The sequence below is a fragment of the Antedon mediterranea genome, chromosome 4, assembly GCF_964355755.1.
Source record: "Antedon mediterranea chromosome 4, ecAntMedi1.1, whole genome shotgun sequence".
NCBI lineage: Eukaryota > Metazoa > Echinodermata > Crinoidea > Comatulida > Antedonidae > Antedon > Antedon mediterranea.
This window is the reverse complement of record NC_092673.1, coordinates 4,589,472-4,607,726: the sequence shown is the minus strand read 5'-3', so window position 1 is coordinate 4,607,726 and position 18,255 is coordinate 4,589,472. Positions and strand designations below refer to the sequence as shown.

The window sequence follows — 18,255 nt, the reverse complement described above, 5'->3', positions numbered from 1 at the left end:
TTGATCTCTCATTGGTGGTTCTTCTTCAGATAAAGTAATTGCATAGAAAGCTGCCACACACATCGTGATCGATACTCATAACTAACAATAACATACAATACAAATAATGCTTTTATGCACATATTTAATACGTGGCATAAATAGAACAGAATAATAGAATAGAAATCATCTATTTAAATAAACCGACAATTGAGAAGATACAATAAAAAAATAAAAAATCAAACACAAAAAAAAGGTTTTAATCTCTCCTCTCATATCTCTCCTTCTATTTTATCATTGAGAATTTTTTTACTTCCATGGCTATTATATGATAAAAAACAATTATTACTTATTGATCTGATAGTTAGGTGACAAAACCTCAATATACGTTAACACCACCGGTAACAAGTTCAAAACAAGTTTCTTCGGTCCCACAATCGGTCCTTGGTTTAGAGCACTGGTCTTGTAAAACAGGGGTTGCCAGTTCCCAATAGAGGCTAACTTTTATGTGTCAATTCAATGGAGTTTTATCTTTGGCTGCGCACTCGGCCATTCGTTGGTGACAAGCCTATTTCCATGAGTTTAGAGCACTAGTCTTGTAAACCACGAGTTGCAAGTTCAAATCTAGCTAGATACCAACTTTTAGGTGTTAACTTGGTCATTGGTGAAGCTTGGTTCCCACCAGAACGTAACGCAAGGACGTAAACGCAACGCAAGCGTTTTAACCAATGACAAGCGAAGTTATAGACAGTTAGCAATCACAAGCAAATAAGCCATCGCTTGTGATTGGTCAATTCACTTGCGTTGCGTTACGTCCTTGCTTTGCGTCGCTAGTGGGAACCACGCTTAACAATTGATGACCTTTGTTGTGAGTTTATATCGACAAAATGATACAATAGACAACTTCCATAAGAATTAATATTTAATAATATATTCTACAATCTAATCCCATATAATATATTGCTTCTATTTTTATTTTTAACACTGAAAAACATTTTCTAATGTTCTAACAGAATGTATTTTTCTTCTCTGAAAACTGATTTTGAGTTATGTACCATACCATTATATATTTCAAAAATATATTTCCAAGTCAGTATTTGTTATTTGTACATGTGCACAATTCGATCTCAAACCAAACATGCTATATTCAGTGTCAACTACAGTAAGTCACGGAACTTCATGCACATTTAATGATTTTTGTCTAATCAGCCATTTACCGTACATAACACTGTATTTACCATTAAAATATTTCATTAGCACAATTGTATAGCTGTCTTGGGTTTTAAAATATTTTGTCTGCAAAATCTTACATTTGAGATGACATAAACATAGTACATTAAAAAATTATAACATTCAAAGTACACACACCACTGCTGTTAGTGTTCAGTGTTGATCAAATTACGTCATTATATTTGACCACACAGCAGATATGTATTGTGAACTTGGTATAGAACTTGGTATATAACTAGATAGGTTCATATTCACATTTAGAGTTGATCATGATATACTTAAAGCAGTCTTCTCAAGTACATTACTTTTTAGTGAGAAGCGCTGCCATCACTCTGAGTTGAGAATCAAACAAACTAGGTGTTCAGTTTATCAGGTATTTCCACAAAGCACACTTTTTTTTAATTGATTTTTCGTCGCATATCATTAAAAAAAGTGAGTTATAATTTTATTTGTAATCATTGATCATGAATGTTAATGTGCCTGTAGCACTGTGTGTTGAGTTAATGAATATCAAAATTTATAAACATTAATATTTCTCAACTTTTAATACACCATCAGTGGAATGCAACCCCATAATATCCATAAATTTATATTTTTCACCTTTTTTCTATACTAATCTATGTTGTAACAGTATAAAAACACAAGTTAAATGTTTACTTTACCAAACAATATACCACTCATATATTAATTACATCTTTGAAGGAACATAGGATTACATTATTAGTACCATTCCCTTTGTTTACGATACACAATTTATTAATTATTAATATTATAATTTCAATGCTTTGCATCTCTTGGATAAAACTCTGCGAGAGTTGTTTGTGGAATTCTTTTAAGCATTTCTTTCGGGAAAATACGTAGTAGTTGCCAGCCAACATCCAATGATTCAAACACCGTCCTGTTTTCGTACGAACCTGTAACAAGAGATTTATTGTTTATAATAATAATGTCATGATTAGTTTGAAAATCAAGTTGGTACAATGTTTGATCAAGGTAATCTAATAGGATGCTGCGCTCCAGAGATCAAAGGGTTTATCTGAATTTATAGTTTATACATTTATTTAAATTTTAATTGAATCTAATTTAATATCTAGATCTATTGTAGAGATACGAACACCAGGCTAGTGATCGGGAGGTCATGGTTTCAAGCCCGAAAATTACTTGACAGATTTTTTCGCAAGTATTCTCTATGTGCTTAGTATAAAGTAGGGCAAAAATCTGACCAATTAAGTAAAAATGTTTACATCAACCAGTGTTAAATAAGTAATAGGATAAATTTAATTCAGTTACTAGCTACTATACTTTCAATGATATAATTTTGTTAACATACCCTGTGCAATGAAGTTTTTCTCAAATTTGCCAAGAAATTCAAGGTACAGAAGATCCTCAGGGGTCAACGCTTCTTCACCTACCACAGCCTTCATAGCTTGCACATCCTTACCAATAGCATAATTTGCATACTGAACAAAACAGGTGGAAAATATTTAGATATTTAAGAAAAAAAAACAATTACACAGAAAAGTTCTTGTATAAAACTACCGTAATAAAGATTATACATTATGGTACATACATAACTTGCATTCGTACCCAAAATGACACAGATATTTCACTATACTCTATAAAATTAACTTCATAAGTATAACCATATATGTAGATGCAGATAAACTAGTATAGAGTACTAGCCTACCTTGCATTTTGTAAAACTAGTATGGTGCCAAAAACTGCATTTTGTATTGTTGATATAAAGTTTGATTCTCAATCCTGATCAAAGCATATTGATCAAAACTTCGAGAAACTCTTTTCAGAACTAATATACGTGGTGTACCACAAACTTATATCAACGTTTGATTTCGCAACGCAAACCTTCAAACAGGATATGGTATATCAATATTTGATTTCGCCATTTAAACAGTCAAACAATATAAATTATGCATTTTTTATTGTTATTTATTATCCTTATTGATGACAAAACCAGCTTTTTATAATATTAATTACTATTAGTGATTCATGATAGCAAGATCTATTTATAGCTCACCAACTGATTAGAGACATCAGAGTGGTCCCTTCTCGTCATTCCTTCACCAATAGCAGACTTCATAAGACGTGAAAGTGAAGGTAATACATTAATTGGTGGATAAATCTAAAAAAATAACATTTTAGAAGTTTAAATGTTGTACTGTACTGTTTAACTCTAATAGCAGTTGAAACTTTGCGGTTGTATGATTCTAAGCAGAGTTCCTGATTCGGAATGTCAATATAATCCAAAGTTTACTAAATTTAATTGAAATTGAAATAAACGTCAATTTATAATGCAGCCACAGATAAACCCTTTGATCTCTGAAGCGCAGCATCCTGTATATCCTAGCATGATTTTCACTGTATGTATTCAGCAGCTTCATTTGCATAGGGAGTAATATGCGATTTAACTCTATGTAATTTGAAATTGGATAACTTTTCTAAATTACAAACAATTACAATTGTACATACCTGCCTATTATGTAACTGTCGATCTACATAAATTTGACCTTCTGTAATGTATCCAGTTAAATCAGGAATTGGATGGGTAATATCTGTATAAAAAAATATACAGTACACCAATTGTTAATTTACCATACGAAAGTATCGCATTTGATCGATCATAATCCTACACTCAAGTACAATGTATGTTTTCTTTCAGACAAAAAGTGTTTTCAAGGCAATATCCAAGTATAATCACACCCCTTATTTTAGTCAAATTTTCTACCCACGCTCACTGGGACTCCAAAACAAAAAAACAATGTTGACTTTACTTACCATCGTTTGGCATAGTAAGAATAGGTATTTGTGTAATAGACCCATTTCTCCCTTCAACTCTTCCCGCTCTTTCATAAATTGTTGCTAAATCTGTGTACATGTAACCAGGGAAACCACGTCTTCCTGGGACTTCTTCTCTAGCAGCAGACACCTATCAATCAAAAACAATTATCAATTATTTGTACAATGATTTCTTTTTATTTGCTATGGATATATTATGCGATCATGGCAAAATACAAACTACACTCGCACTTTCTAAATTAAATGAAAAAAACTCCTGCAACTATGATGAATCCTGGACTTGAACCAAGCACTCCGAGATTGGCAAACTAACATGTTAACTACATTAAGTTACATCATCATTAAATATAAGTACTAACTTATTATTTTTTAATTTATTTATACTAGGTGACTACGTGAGTCAAAGACTGTTCTTTCAAGCCAGTCCAGTGGCTGTGAGTGACAGTGGCTGTGTGTGTAGTAGTACACTGGGATAACCCCCTATTTGTCTCAAAAGATGTACTAGGTTCTTTAGAGTGCACATGAGCCAGATTTGTACACTTAACCTACGGTTTATAGTCCTATCCTACTACTAGAACCATGCAGCGAGTTGGCCTCAAACCCTTGCCGATGTAATTACGGTTCTACTGTCTTAACTGCTCGGCCACTCACTAATTAATATTCAATTAAATATGAATGTCAAACAATCAAACAAGGATTTTTACAGGATTTGAACCCAACACTTTAGAGTTGATAGACTTACTTCTCGAAGAGCTTCAGCATAAGAACTCATATCGGTCAAGATGACCAGCACATGCTTTTCACATTGGTAAGCTAAGAATTCTGCTGTTGTTAACGCTAGACGAGGTGTGATGATCCTTTCAATTCTGCAATTGCAACATTTTTTTAATTTTTATAAGGTAATACAATGCACTAATGCACGATGATTTGAAAATATTGGCGGTATACCAAAATAAATATTATCATTTTTCTTTTGGAAACAAATGGTTACCACAAACTCAACTTTACTAATGACTATAATGATGACTATCTAATGATTTATTATATGTCACCCGAAAATTTGTACAGCAATTAAAGATGAAACACAAAAAATGAAGGTCAAAATATTCTAAATTTAAATTGGCCATATCAATGTAATGTTAAAGTTATTCACTTTAAGTCGAAAATTCAAGCCAAAAACAACAAGTTTACATAATTAACAGGTAAATTAATTTGATTACATTTCGTCTGGAAAATCGTCGCGAGCGAAAGTAAACAAAGATTTCAAACCACGAGTATGCATTATGCTAATTAGGATTGTTTACAACTCATCACAGTTGTGTTTTCACACAGATCGTTAGGAAGTTTTATAATTATGCATACAAAGTAGCAAGCGCGTTGCATTATGAGATATGTTTTGATCGAAAACTTTGACTGGAAGTCACAGTTATTTTTGAACAAAAAAATGTTTGTATTTCAGTTAAATGATTTTTTTTCCGACTAATTTTTGGTGAAAGTTAATAACTATTATGATACTTCCAAATTTTTTTATTTTTTTGGAATTAGTCAAAGGGACAATACGTCTTTAAGTTTGCTTTTGTTTAATCCTGTCATCGTCATGGATTTTGTTTTGTTTATTTGCATTGTATTCTTATGTTTTTAATTGAGGAAATAAATGTCTTACGTTGGATCATTAGCAAGGTTCAAGAACAGGCATACATTGTCCATAGAACCATTCTCTTCAAAATCTTGCTTGAAAAACCTAGCAGTCTCCATGTTGACCTACAAAATCAAGCATAAATCAATACATTTATTTACACTATCAAACTTTATGTGACAAACAAATTTGATGTGCCCCTATATGGACACGATGATGGCATATCACTATCATATTTAAGCATATCACTACCATATTTAAGCCTATCACTATCATATTTAGGCATATCACATAGTTTAAGGAAAGTTTCTAAGCTTATCCCTGCAGTTTCCATGTGTAAAATAATGGGGTGCTATTTTATCACTAGCAGGGATTAAGCTAACGAAATCTAGGGATAGGTGTCAAAACGCAAAGGTTATAAGGGAATGAGTACTGGGTTTTTGGGTGGGTGGAAAGCTCTAAAATAAACTGGGTGGAAAACGTAAAAGGCGAAACCTTCTATTAGTTTATTTCTTTAAACACAATGGAAGTTCCGAGGAGGGCCAAGAGCAGCGATACCACTATTAACAGAAATAGTGTGACTTTTGCCAAGTACCATTTTATCCAATGTTTCAAAATATGTTTCATATTTTATGTCAAAATTGGTTTGTTTTTTTATCTTTTATGGTCTCCTGTCTTTATCCATTCATTAATGTATGCATATATTTTGATTTACAATAATTCATTATAATATAATATAATAATATTATAGATCAAGTTATCAATTTAAGGCAGCACATTTTTTTTTCATAGTACTGTATACAAATATTGCACATACATTAAAATAATATTTATAATATTACACCTATGTCAAAATTGTTAACTTACTCCCATAGCAGCGAAGACGATAGCAAAGTTGTCCTCATGCGAATCCATTACATCCTTTGTTGGTTGTTTTACGAGACCAGCTTGCCTACAGATTTGGGCAGCAATCTGTTAATAAAAGAAATATGAGAATTAGCCAACAAAATTATAATAGTTAAATGGCGGAGCGGTTAAGGCAGGGCCGCCATTTACCAAACCTAAAGATCCAACAATATCGACATGGGTTCAAGGCTGACTCGCTCCGAGTCTTCTCAGATAAGCACTATAAACCGTAGGTCCAGTGTACACAGTTTACCTGTGTGCACTTTAAAGAACCCAGTTCATCATTTGAGACGAATAGGAGGTTACTCTGGTGAACTGGTTCACAAAATAGCTCCTGTATCAGGGGGATTACCACCTATCTGATAAGACAGTGATTCATTTACTATTGGCCATGTGTGCCTAAAGACATAAAATGACCAATGTTTAAAAAATATATATAATAATTAGTGAAATGGAATTTGTAGATTACAGATAGATATCTCTTGTTTCTACGATGCACCACTTTACTATGTAGCTATAGACATCTGTGAAAATGCACAGAATGACTTATATACTTACATCATTATGTGGGAGACCAGCGGCTGAAAATATAGGAATTTTCTGACCTCTAGCAATACTGTTCATTACATCAATGGCTGATATACCTGTCTGAATCATCTCTTCTGGGTAAATCCTAGACTGTGGATTAATTGGTTGACCTGCACAAATAATATAAACAAAAACTCTTACAGTAAAGCTCTGTCTACACTATCAAATTAGATTGACAAAAAAAATGTGATGTGCTCAAATATGGTAGTGATATGACATCATCATCATCTATGGATACATTACATTTTTTGTCAAACTAGTTTCATAGTGTAGACAGAGCTTTACAAAAAAACTCTCTATCTTCCATCATTGAGTATAGACTTACTTATTAGTATTTGCAGTGTATGTGAAATATTCTAGTAAGTATGTCACACTTAAAAATGTTGGTTGAATATTGTTCTAATCTTACCCATAATATCCAAATAATCTTCAGCTAGAACTGGTGGACCTCTGTCGATGGCTTTACCAGACCCATTAAAAACTCTACCTACAAATTAAAAGAAATGTAAATATACTTAAGTCAGTCTTATACTTAAGTCAGTCTTATACTTAAGTCAGTCTTAGATACAAAAAAAATAGCTTTTTCAGATGTTGTTATTTGTCTATTTGGATACACACTTGTAAATCACTTGCACACTTATAGTACAATTTGCATCCTTTAAAACATACAAAATATATGGTGATAGTGTGTGTGACACAAAGCATAAATAGACATTTACTTAGACATAGACATAATAAATAGATTATAAACATAAACAGACATTATTTAGTTAAATATACAAATGAACAATGTATCTAAAAAAGAAACACTTTTTGTTTTATTAATGGCAGCGCAGAAACAGCACATCGGAACCACTTACCTAACATGTCCTCAGACACTGGTGTACGCAGAATATCGCCTGTAAATTCACATGTTGTATATTTTGCATCAATACCTGATGTACCTTCAAAAACCTAAAACAAAGAAAAATCTTTCACTGACTTTTAAGACAGAACAAATCAACATAAAATCTATAAATTGTGCCAATATACATTACCAACCCTAGGATTCTTGTTTAAATTGGATTATACTAGGAATTCATTAACAATGGAAATTCCAAAGTTTAGTGTTCATATATAGCTTAAACTAGGGAGTGGAATTATACCAGAGCATAGGACTATAGTTATTATTATACACAGTATATTTACGAAGTAAATGTACAGTATTGATATGGCCGAGTTTATTATATATACATAATTGGATTATAATTTTCACGCTGCTGCTCTAGCCCGCTACGTCCCATTAGGACTACTCAATCAGAAGCTAAAGCAAGCAGCAGTTATAGTTCTAAGGACAGACAGTTTTGTGAAAATGGAAACTCCACTATGATTTATTGATTCCAGCTGCTACAGTAGACCCAAAAAACGGCTGGGAAAGAGTCTATTAGGACATGTCATGCTAAAATTACAAATCCCTAAGCATTTCTGGTATATTCACTGTCAGATATTCATTGAATTATTATCGAAACAGTCCATTAAAGTTTGTGTTTGTAATAGGATACTTCACAATTGAAATATCTAGGGTGATGAAGTGACCCCCAGATTTGACCTTAGCAATAAAATTAACTAAAGTGACAGAAATTGAGTATTCACTTCTGTAACAAAAAAATAATATTTATTCACATATAAAAAAAGAAAAGAAACCCAAAAACCATTGTCTGACAGACAATTTAAGTATTTGTTGCTTTAAATTACATTTTTTTCAGGTAAAATAACTATTATGTGACAATAAAATGACACATTCAAAAACATTTGAAATAAAAAATATTTTTCAATAAGCGAGCAGCGTTTTTTGTAAGAAATATTTCTTGTTTACTCATTACATCATAATCAAAATCAATCTCTTTATTCATCTCATCAAAATAATACACATAACAAATTTAAAGAAGATGAAAGGGACTTCCACGAAACACCAAGGGGCTTGTGATAGGAGGCCCAACTAAAATCTAGTTACATTAAGATAAAAAAAAAAATCCCATAGAGCCCTGTCTACACTATCAACCTTTACATGACAAAAAATGTGATGTGCCCATATATGGACACGATGTCATATCACTACCATATTTGATAGTAAATCACAATGTGTACCTGAACTACAGCCTTTGAACCACTGACTTCCAACACCTGTCCACTTCTCTGGGATCCATCAGCAAGCGTTAAGGTTACAATCTCTGCAAACTTTGGAAACTGAAGAAAATAAAGTACAATGCAAGTTAGCTACTGTATTATAGCTGTTCCATCATAATATATAGTCAGATTGGGAAAATAGGAAGCTTTTAATTTTGCGATCTCCGACGATCAAACTACGTTTTTCCTCAGTCTTCACCTCAACATTTTGATTATTTATAAGTCCAGAAGACAGAAAAAGAAACATCAATTGACTTGACCTAGGATGTTGGCAAATCGAAAGCTCATTCTTCAATACTATAATATAAATCAATCTACATACTAGATGTTGTAAATATTTTGTATTGTTTTATAGAAATTTATAGACATTTTAATGTTTTTCTGAATAATTAATAATTACCTTCACTTGGTCAAGGATGACAAGTGGACCATTAACACCAGATACAGTCTTGTAGGCTTAAATTAAATAAAGTTATTATTATTACAAATAATGTTGGGAATGTATGTAATTGTCAAATAGTATACTGTACGTGTATATAATACTAGGTATTTAGAAATATTATATAGCCTACTTACTATTCTATACCAAGAAAAATAAATATAATCATTTTTTGATGGTTTCTTACTTTAAAATTCCATAAAAAATGAACAACTGAAGAAATGAAAAACAAAAATAACAAAAAAAATGAAAACATAAACACATTGCTAAAATTCTAGGCCCTCGGCCTATTTGATAACAATTAACATGATCAAACATTATTTAATATTATAATAATAGTACCTACAACACCTACCATTTTGATACACTTTTATTATACCATATTTAACTTAAAATATTAATAATTTATAAAGTAAATTCATTTTATTTATTTGTGTAGCCTCCTAGCTAGTAGGACCTACTAGCTAGCACCAGCAAAAAAACGCAATTGAATTACTAATTTAATTATTTATTATAGTAAAGATGGTTTGCCTAGGCTATATACACGATAAACTAACCTACCCGGTAACCTAGTCCAGTTAAGTGGCAGTGGCCCTGGCTAGGCCTAGGCCTACTGCTGTATCATGGAGAATAGTAAATCCTACCCGCATCGTCGTCCAGGCAGTCAGGCAGAGCTGAGTGAGGGCATCATGGCCAAGCCAGTTCGACGAGCCGGGCTTGTCAGGTTGGTTAGAAAATTAACACACTTGACTTTTATTAATGAACAATTTATACTTACTCAACCTTGGTTGAGAATTGTAGTTCCTACTAGCTGCCAAGAAATGTTCTCGTGTTGCTTCTATCGTAGTTTTTGGAGCATCTAATCCGATCAAATTCCCGTTCGTCGCCATCTTTTTCTATTAATTTTCTATTAATACAGTCACATGATTCGCGTGACGGATTTTTAAGGACGAATCCAGTCGCCACGAGGCGATTGTATTGGACAACACATTTTGCTCTAAATGTATGTGGTTTTAACCGAATTTATTTTAACAAGTTAAAGAAAACAACAAACATTATATAACTTTTAATACATTGTAATCAACAATCAATAATGAATAAACATGTCTATTTATTATTTTTTTTGTGAAATATGCTGCATTTGAGCGATGACGATAAGGAAAAGTCTAGTAGAACTTTTATGTATATTTGAGGGCGACAGACTAGGAGACACTGTCTTTTTTGGAGACAGATTTTTTTTCCAACAAGCTGCTGCTGCATGCTGCACACACAACCATCCATGCCATCTTCACAATAAAACAGGTGCTCGACTTTCGACCTGTTGCATGTGGTCAACAATAAGGTAATTTTTAAATAATATTATAAGCATATCAAGTGTCTGTCATCGTTATCGTCATCTTCATGTGTTTCACTGTTATATATTTATAATAATGTACTGTAGTTTCTAAAAGTTACATTTTCTGGCACTCAGTTTGAAATGGTTTTGGTGTTGCCCATTGCATCGGCATTTCCAAGCCGAGGACAGGTTATGGAATTTGCATACTGCCATGATTGATAGGAATTTGGTTGGGTTGTGGTAGTGGGTATTCGTAGTGTGATTTATTTCCCACTCGTATATTCGCCGATTGTGGGTGCCCTGACATAGAATCTCCGGTTCAATAAGTACTTTGAAATAAGTCAAATTTATAATCAGATAATTTATTTGGTGTTTTAAATTCCTAGTATGCCAATTTTTAAACTTTTTTATCATTTTATCAATCTCACTCACTCAGGGCAGTGAACTCATCACTTTGTTGGCAGCCTGGTCTATTACTTCTCACCTACTTACTAATACTGTAACTATGTCTATCTATTCAAGTCACAAATGTTTTCTTTTATTTTGAATAACTGTACAACTGGTATATATGAAAGAGTATGCAAGTTAGTTCTCTACAATCAATTGAAGATGAATATCACTTCACTTCAGTTTGTCCCTTTTATTCAGATATTAATTAGAACTAAATATATGTTTTCCTTGTATACAAAACTCATCTAAATTAAAATATATTTATCTTATGTGTACTGAGATGAGTAGTAGTAATTAGTCTTGTTTATTTTATTTCATTTATATGTAATTTTTACTTTCTATGGAGCAGGGATTCTGAAAATACAAATACTGATCTCATTACTAATGCACTTGTCAATTGTATGACCCACTATACGACCCCCGGGAGAGGTGCGTCATGGGTGCGTCATTTACAAATAATTACTGACACAGGGGTGCGTCAAAAAACCTAGATGGTACGTCACATCAATGAACAAGGTGTGTCAATGTCCGTCACTTTACCACCCACCATATCATAAACAACATGGTCACAGTGCGTCAAAATGGGTACGTCATGGTCACCTAAAGGTAAGTCACCTTTTTGACGCACGGGTGCGTCATGGTATTCAAAAGTATGACGCACATCGGACAAATGACGCACCTCTACCGGGGGTCGTATAGTGGGTCATACAATTGACAAGTGCATAAGCTTGGAAAATATTAATTTTTTAAATTTAAATATATAAACGCACTCTTAATGTTATTTATTTAATATAATATATATTTTATATTGTAAATTATTTGGGCCAAAGGGCATATATAATTAAGTGTTTTTTAGATCATTCTAAGGAAAGAAAGATATATTATTTACAATATCATCCATTTTACAGATTGGCACTGGCCTATATGTTTTTATCTTGATAATTTTGATTGACTTTTAAAAAATACTTGAATACAAAGTTAAAAAGAAAGAATGTCAAAGGCCTACTTATTAATATTATTAATTAAACGTTTTCTTTCTTGGAATGATCCAAGAAAACGTATACAGTATATGGTCAGTAAACAGTGTGAGTGTTGTATTACTAATTTAAATAAATCTTATTATATTACGAATGAGGGTACGTTTATTGTAAATACATAATATAAAAATAACGCTTAAAAAAGAACGACGTTTCGACTCCATCATGGGGTCATTATCAAGTCCAATGAATAAAATTTAAAACAACAACTAATTAAATAGCACAAGCCAAGGGTCAAAGTTTAAATAACAAAAGACCTATTGTCTAACATCTTGTCAAATGAAAAGCTTAGCTTTTACAGAGTCACTTTGTTTATTCAGACTAGGTTTTAATTGTCTGATATAATACAACATTTCATAGATAAGACAGTCAAATTTGTTTTTGCATTTCCTAAGTATACTAAAACATGAATTAATTTTACTTGGTTTAACAATCACGTTATGATCCTTTAAATGCTGTCCTATTAAGCATCTACTATGTTCAACAATGCGTTGGTAGAGGTGTCGGCATGTATATCCAACATAACTTGCATCGCACAAGTCACATTTAAATTTATACACAACACATTGTTGACTTATAATAGTTGGTTTCTTTTCGACTTTCCTAATGTTATCTTTAACTTTTTTACTTATGAATACAGGGACAATGTTTTTGTTTATCTTGTGACTTAGTTGGCATAGTTGTCGCTTGACGGAGTTTGCAGATTTCTGGTCTTTGAATGGCAGGATGATTCGCACTGGTATTTCGGATAAATCTGTTTCACCTTCTGCAGTGTTGTTATTGCTCTCTGCTGGTTTAAAGTTCTGTGTGGTGGTTGTTATTAGTTCATCTGGATATTTCAGACGCTTAAAAAATCTTCCTTAGAATTTCACATTCATCATTAAAAAGTTGGTGGGTCGACGATAGTTTGTAAGCCCGATTTAACATAGTTATAATAAGTGACCTTTTATACTTGTTGTCAACGTGACTATTGTAGTGTAGCAATAAGCATGTGTCTGTTGGCTTTCTATAAACCTGTGTGTGCAATTTTTCCAAATCTTTGGTTATCAGCATTCCTAGGAAAGGGATTGAATTGTTCACGGCAGTTGCCATGTGTTAAGTAAAGCTAATATTATATTATTATGTTATCAATTTATTTGGAAATTGCACCTTTACATTGGTGGCACACACAGGAAGTGGTGCATCCATATCAAAGCCAAATTGTCAGTGCACATTTAATTGTTATATTGGTCATTGTTTTATATTTCCTGTCACCCACCCATTTGTATGTTGCTTTGTTTTATTGTTCCATGCTGCAGCAGCCCAGACATTTATCTTACATCTTATGGGTATTTTTTTTTAGTGAATTTAAAATATGGCAGCCCTATTTTTAACAGAAGATGTGCAAAAGCTTTTGATGAATTCATTCGTTGTCCTTGTTGGTGATTCTAGTAAGTATATACAGTTGTGACCTCGTGAGTAAGTTATCCTGTCCAAACTTTCCTTGCATACAAATAAATTATATTAGTGAAAGAGGCACCAGGGATTAATACCAGAATGGAGCTAAAAATATTTTACCTCCATGATACCAGTAAGGTAGCCCCTGTAGTAAAAATTATCTTGTATTTAAAAAGTATCATTTTGTTTGATTATTATTGTTATATAATGATATTTTTTTTTGTGATGATTATTAATATATGTTTATTACACTTAAAGATATATTGTCCCCCTAAAAAAATGTTGTTTATTGAATATGTCATTTTAACTTATTTCTCCATGTTGTCAGAAAATGGTTCACTTTGACCAAAAACTGGATTTATTCAAAGTCTGATTTTATTAATCCTTATTTTTCAGGTATTTGGGAGACAATACATCTTTAATTAATTTGTGTTTCTTCTATTCTATTTTATAGATCAACGTGGTATTTATAAGGATCTTATTCTTTTATTGCAATCTGATCGTAACCTCACAGCTGCAGAACTCAAAAGCAAGGTGACATGTTTATAAACAAGCTAACTTAGTTTATGCTCTATAATGTCATAATATAAAGTTATCCAATCATTTTGAAATTTCTATTGTTTGTACATTTATTATAAATTACTGTATTCTAGGCTGGCCTGTTTCTGCTGCAACTGCTCAAAATACGGTATAAAAATACGGTATTTTTTATACCATATTTTTTAGTACCCCGTTTATGCTAACAATACTTCATGGGTGATCGTGTTAAATTTTATCCTTTTTACCGAAATTGCCATTCATTTATTTGGTCGATAATTAAAAGTCGCAATAAAGGAAGTTTTACGCCTCGCTTTCAACAGCCTAGCCCTAGTGATAGAGATGTTGTGAGAGCACAGAAAACATCGTAATGGGCGGAAAAGTAATTCATTCCCTCCCCGAGTTATTGACTTTTGCAATGTTGTACTGCTTTCGCAGGCTCTTCAGCTTGGAGTTTACTCCTGCTTTATTTTTGTAGAAATGTCTTTATAATATAAATGTGGTTGTCCTTTTGATTACCTTTTAGTTGGCCGGACATTTTAGCTTCCCCCTCCTTCTCCACCCAGATTCATATAGTAAATACTGTGACGTCTTCGCTCCACATTTTCGCCGAATATTATCTATACACGTGTGTAAAACAGCTGACAAGTGACAGTGACAGAAAATAAAAACATGATGTTGACCTCATGTCGCAGGTATTGGCAGCAGAAAAGGGTACAAAAAATACAGTATAAATTTGTAAATGCCGTATTTTATCCACAAATTTTGTGGGGAAAATACGGTATACAAAATACGGTATTTTTTTTATGAGTGCAGTTTCTGCTGCCAAAAAAATACGGTATATATACGGTATTAAAAAAAATACCATATAAAATACGGTATTTTCTTGGCAGCAGAAACAGGGTCCTATTCTAAGCCTTTATTTTTATAATTTACTATAGGGTTCAGAGAGTTGCCTTAATGATGTCCAGATTGAACAAAGTCCAAAGTCAAATGGTATTGACTATAGGGAGGTACGAGAATATAAGACGGACTTCCATTGGGTCAGGTAGGTAAAGTAATATATAGCAGAACCCCTATTAAGGGGACACATTTAGGACCAAATGAAGTGCCCTGTGAATTAGGGTTGCCCGTACTGTTATATATTATACATTTTTGCATCTTGGTCGTTTAAACTCGTTCATTTCGAGAAAATGTCCCTTTTAAAGTGGTGTACTAATGGTTCTATTAAAATCAGTACCACTGACTACAATTACACTACCTACAGGTTGTCCTAAAAAGAAATAAAAAGGGGGTTGAAATAATTACAGTTGTATAGATTAGAATACAAAGAACCAATAAAGTGTGTTTTCAAAGGGGTTTTTTAATGAAGGCGACTCTTGTATACTGTAGCATTGGGAAGCCACAGTTTAAGTTTTGCAAATGTTACTGAATAATGGATATTGTTTTTGCTTTTACAGGTACTATTTTGTGACACGAGTTAACAGTAAATACATGAAGTCCATCTTTAACAATCTATTAAATCTTATGCCTGATATCCTGATAATAAATTCATGTGTCTGGGATATCTCTCGTTATGGGCCTCACTCAATGACTGCTTACAAGAAGAACCTAGAGAAAACCTTCTTGGCTCTAAAGAATCAGTTTTGGGAAAGGTGTAGGATTATTTGGAACACTGCACTGCCTGTAGCTAGTAAAGTAAAAGGTGGGTTTTTACTACCAGAGTTGAGCTATTTATCAAACTCTTTGAATCGGGATGTAATTGAAGGCAATTACTATGCGTGCCAACTTGCCGAGCTTCACGATTTTGATGTCGTTGATCTGCACTATTTGTTCAAAGAGCTGCTGCATTGGCGCGCCAGTGACGGTATTCATTGGAAAGCGATGGCTCATCGACGAATCTCAAACATTTTGCTGACTCATATCTGTGACTCTTGGCAAATTGAACTGCCTCGTCACAAGATGAAAATGTTTGATGATGTATCGTCGGATGTTGACCCAATGAAAAAGAACGTTAACAGCGCCCCACGTCTGATGGTCGACAAACGGTCCAATTTCACCGAGTTGGATAATTTGCCGCAGTATCTGGACTTTGACAATATTGGGGCAATTCCAAATCCAGCAAAAAGAATGCGACCAAATCCAATTGAGGAAAACAAGGCAAAACGGAAAAAAATAAACGGTGAGCGCATCCCACCACTGTTAATGCCTGTTAATCGGCAACATTTGCCAGGGCCATATTTACCACCACAACCATATCTGCCACCTCTACAACAACAAAGAATAATTCCTCCTCCCCTTCCACCTCAACAAAAAGTATTCCACCCAGGCGTCCTGCATTCCATGCAGCAGTTTTGGCACTTGTATGTTAACGAAAGTTACGACTACAATCGCCGTTATGCCAAACCGTATGAACCTCGCATGTATCGTGTTTATCCGGAACACCCGTCGACGCGCCATGTGCCATATAATTATCGCGATATCATGACCAATTCTAGGATGGAGTACATGCGCCGCCAGCAGCAGCGAATTGAATATGAACGCATATCAAGCTTTCGATATGTTAGAGTTTTGCCTTAGTACTTTGATATTACATAGAGCAGAGGAACTGAAATATGTTTCAGGAACAGAAACCCTAAAACATATTTGTCTAATACTGTTTATTATAAAAAAAAAAATTTAAAAGGACTTTAGTTCACTTTTGTCTTTACAACTAAAAAAAAACCATTGTATATATAAAGCAGATGCCAAATTAATCCCAGATATTGCTAAATATTATATTTACTATAGTTTCACATTATTCAATCAATCGTTTTGTTATTAAATTCAAAAACATTGCCAGGAAGTTATAAAAAAAAAGATTACTTAAGATTGCACAGAAGTACCTGGTATTGATTTCTATGGATTTTGTAAAAAGTATTAGTGTAAATGTTCAGGCTAAACAGATGGCATATTAAATCCCTTTTTTTTTTATAAATTCTTTGATGTATTTGTCACAAAGTGGGTTTGGTTTTTAATGTAACTTAACAAAACATCATTTCTCAGGGTAATTGCAATGATATTGAATTTGATAATTTTTTGTTATGATTTTCATAAAATTTTACCTTAAATATGTAACACCTTGACCAGTCTTACTACCTCTTTCTCTGTAGTCTATAGAGAACACAACTCTAATATAAAATTAACCAAAAACAGGGTAATTGCAATAATTTTATACACAGGCTTTCACAACTCAACATAGTTAGATTTTACGTAAGATCATGAACATTATAGCAGTTTTTATTAATCAGATGATTTAGATTTTAAGTTTTTATGTTTTTATTTCTTGTTCTAGTCGTTAGTATAGTTGTTTGAAAACACTGTAAATAGAATACCAAAGAAAAAGTGAAAAGGTATTTCATGATTTATAGTTGTCTAATGGAAGAATGCTATAAAGATTCTTTTTATACTGTAGGAGTGAACATTGTTTTGTAAAATATCATTAAATTATATTTTTGTTGTTTAAAATTGTCTGCATATGGATATATTTTATTGTTTATTGTGTTCATAGTTACCGACCGATTCGCGTTGTGTACAGTACAGTTATTTTGAATTAATTTCTTGACTTTTAAATAGTTTGACACGCCCCATATGGTATCTATACTTGTACTTGTATAAAAAACTAGTACAGGACCGGTATCAAATCAACTGCTTAATTTGA

At 32.9% G+C, this 18,255-nt stretch overlaps 2 protein-coding genes across 3 annotated transcripts; one reads left to right on the top strand and one right to left on the bottom strand.

The window, feature by feature from the left end:
* Positions 1-950: 950 nt before the first annotated feature.
* On the bottom strand, positions 951-10,651 carry LOC140046394 (V-type proton ATPase subunit B). The gene is made up of 14 exons (XM_072091036.1): positions 10,537-10,651; positions 9,720-9,775; positions 9,281-9,379; positions 8,014-8,107; positions 7,563-7,640; positions 7,124-7,263; positions 6,527-6,631; positions 5,687-5,784; positions 4,766-4,889; positions 4,003-4,153; positions 3,697-3,779; positions 3,245-3,349; positions 2,540-2,669; positions 951-2,123 (listed from the first exon to the last, which is right to left on the bottom strand). The coding sequence occupies exons 1-14, from the start codon at positions 10,646-10,648 to the stop codon at positions 1,987-1,989; spliced, it is 1,512 nt and encodes a 503-aa protein (XP_071947137.1). The 5' UTR covers positions 10,649-10,651; the 3' UTR covers positions 951-1,986.
* A 372-nt stretch (positions 10,652-11,023) lies between these two features.
* Positions 11,024-18,203, top strand: LOC140046395 (PC-esterase domain-containing protein 1A-like). Of its 2 annotated transcripts, XM_072091037.1 has the most exons (5): positions 11,024-11,100; positions 13,924-14,011; positions 14,473-14,552; positions 15,497-15,603; positions 16,016-18,203. In XM_072091037.1, the coding sequence occupies exons 2-5, from the start codon at positions 13,936-13,938 to the stop codon at positions 17,133-17,135; spliced, it is 1,383 nt and encodes a 460-aa protein (XP_071947138.1). In that variant the 5' UTR covers positions 11,024-11,100; positions 13,924-13,935; the 3' UTR covers positions 17,136-18,203. The 2 variants fall into 2 exon arrangements, with proteins under 2 accessions (XP_071947138.1, XP_071947139.1); XM_072091038.1 differs by lacking the exons at positions 11,024-11,100; positions 13,924-14,011; positions 14,473-14,552 and adding an exon at positions 14,666-15,250.
* Positions 18,204-18,255: the final 52 nt, after the last annotated feature.

Excerpts from the sequence above, each read along its gene's own strand:
- LOC140046394 (XM_072091036.1), bottom strand. The coding sequence starts at position 10,648 with ATGGCGACGAACGGGAATTTGATCGGATTAGATGCTCCAAAAACTACG. Across the intron at positions 9,776-10,536 it reads CAATTCTCAACCAAGGTTGA|CCTACAAGACTGTATCTGGT; the intron begins GTAAGTATAAAT and ends ATTTAATTTAAG. Across the intron at positions 3,780-4,002 it reads TCTTACTATGCCAAACGATG|ATATTACCCATCCAATTCCT; the intron begins GTAAGTAAAGTC and ends TTTTTTATACAG.
- LOC140046395 (XM_072091037.1), top strand. The coding sequence starts at position 13,936 with ATGGCAGCCCTATTTTTAACAGAAGATGTGCAAAAGCTTTTGATGAAT. Across the intron at positions 14,012-14,472 it reads TGTCCTTGTTGGTGATTCTA|ATCAACGTGGTATTTATAAG; the intron begins GTAAGTATATAC and ends TCTATTTTATAG. Across the intron at positions 15,604-16,015 it reads ACGGACTTCCATTGGGTCAG|GTACTATTTTGTGACACGAG; the intron begins GTAGGTAAAGTA and ends TTGCTTTTACAG.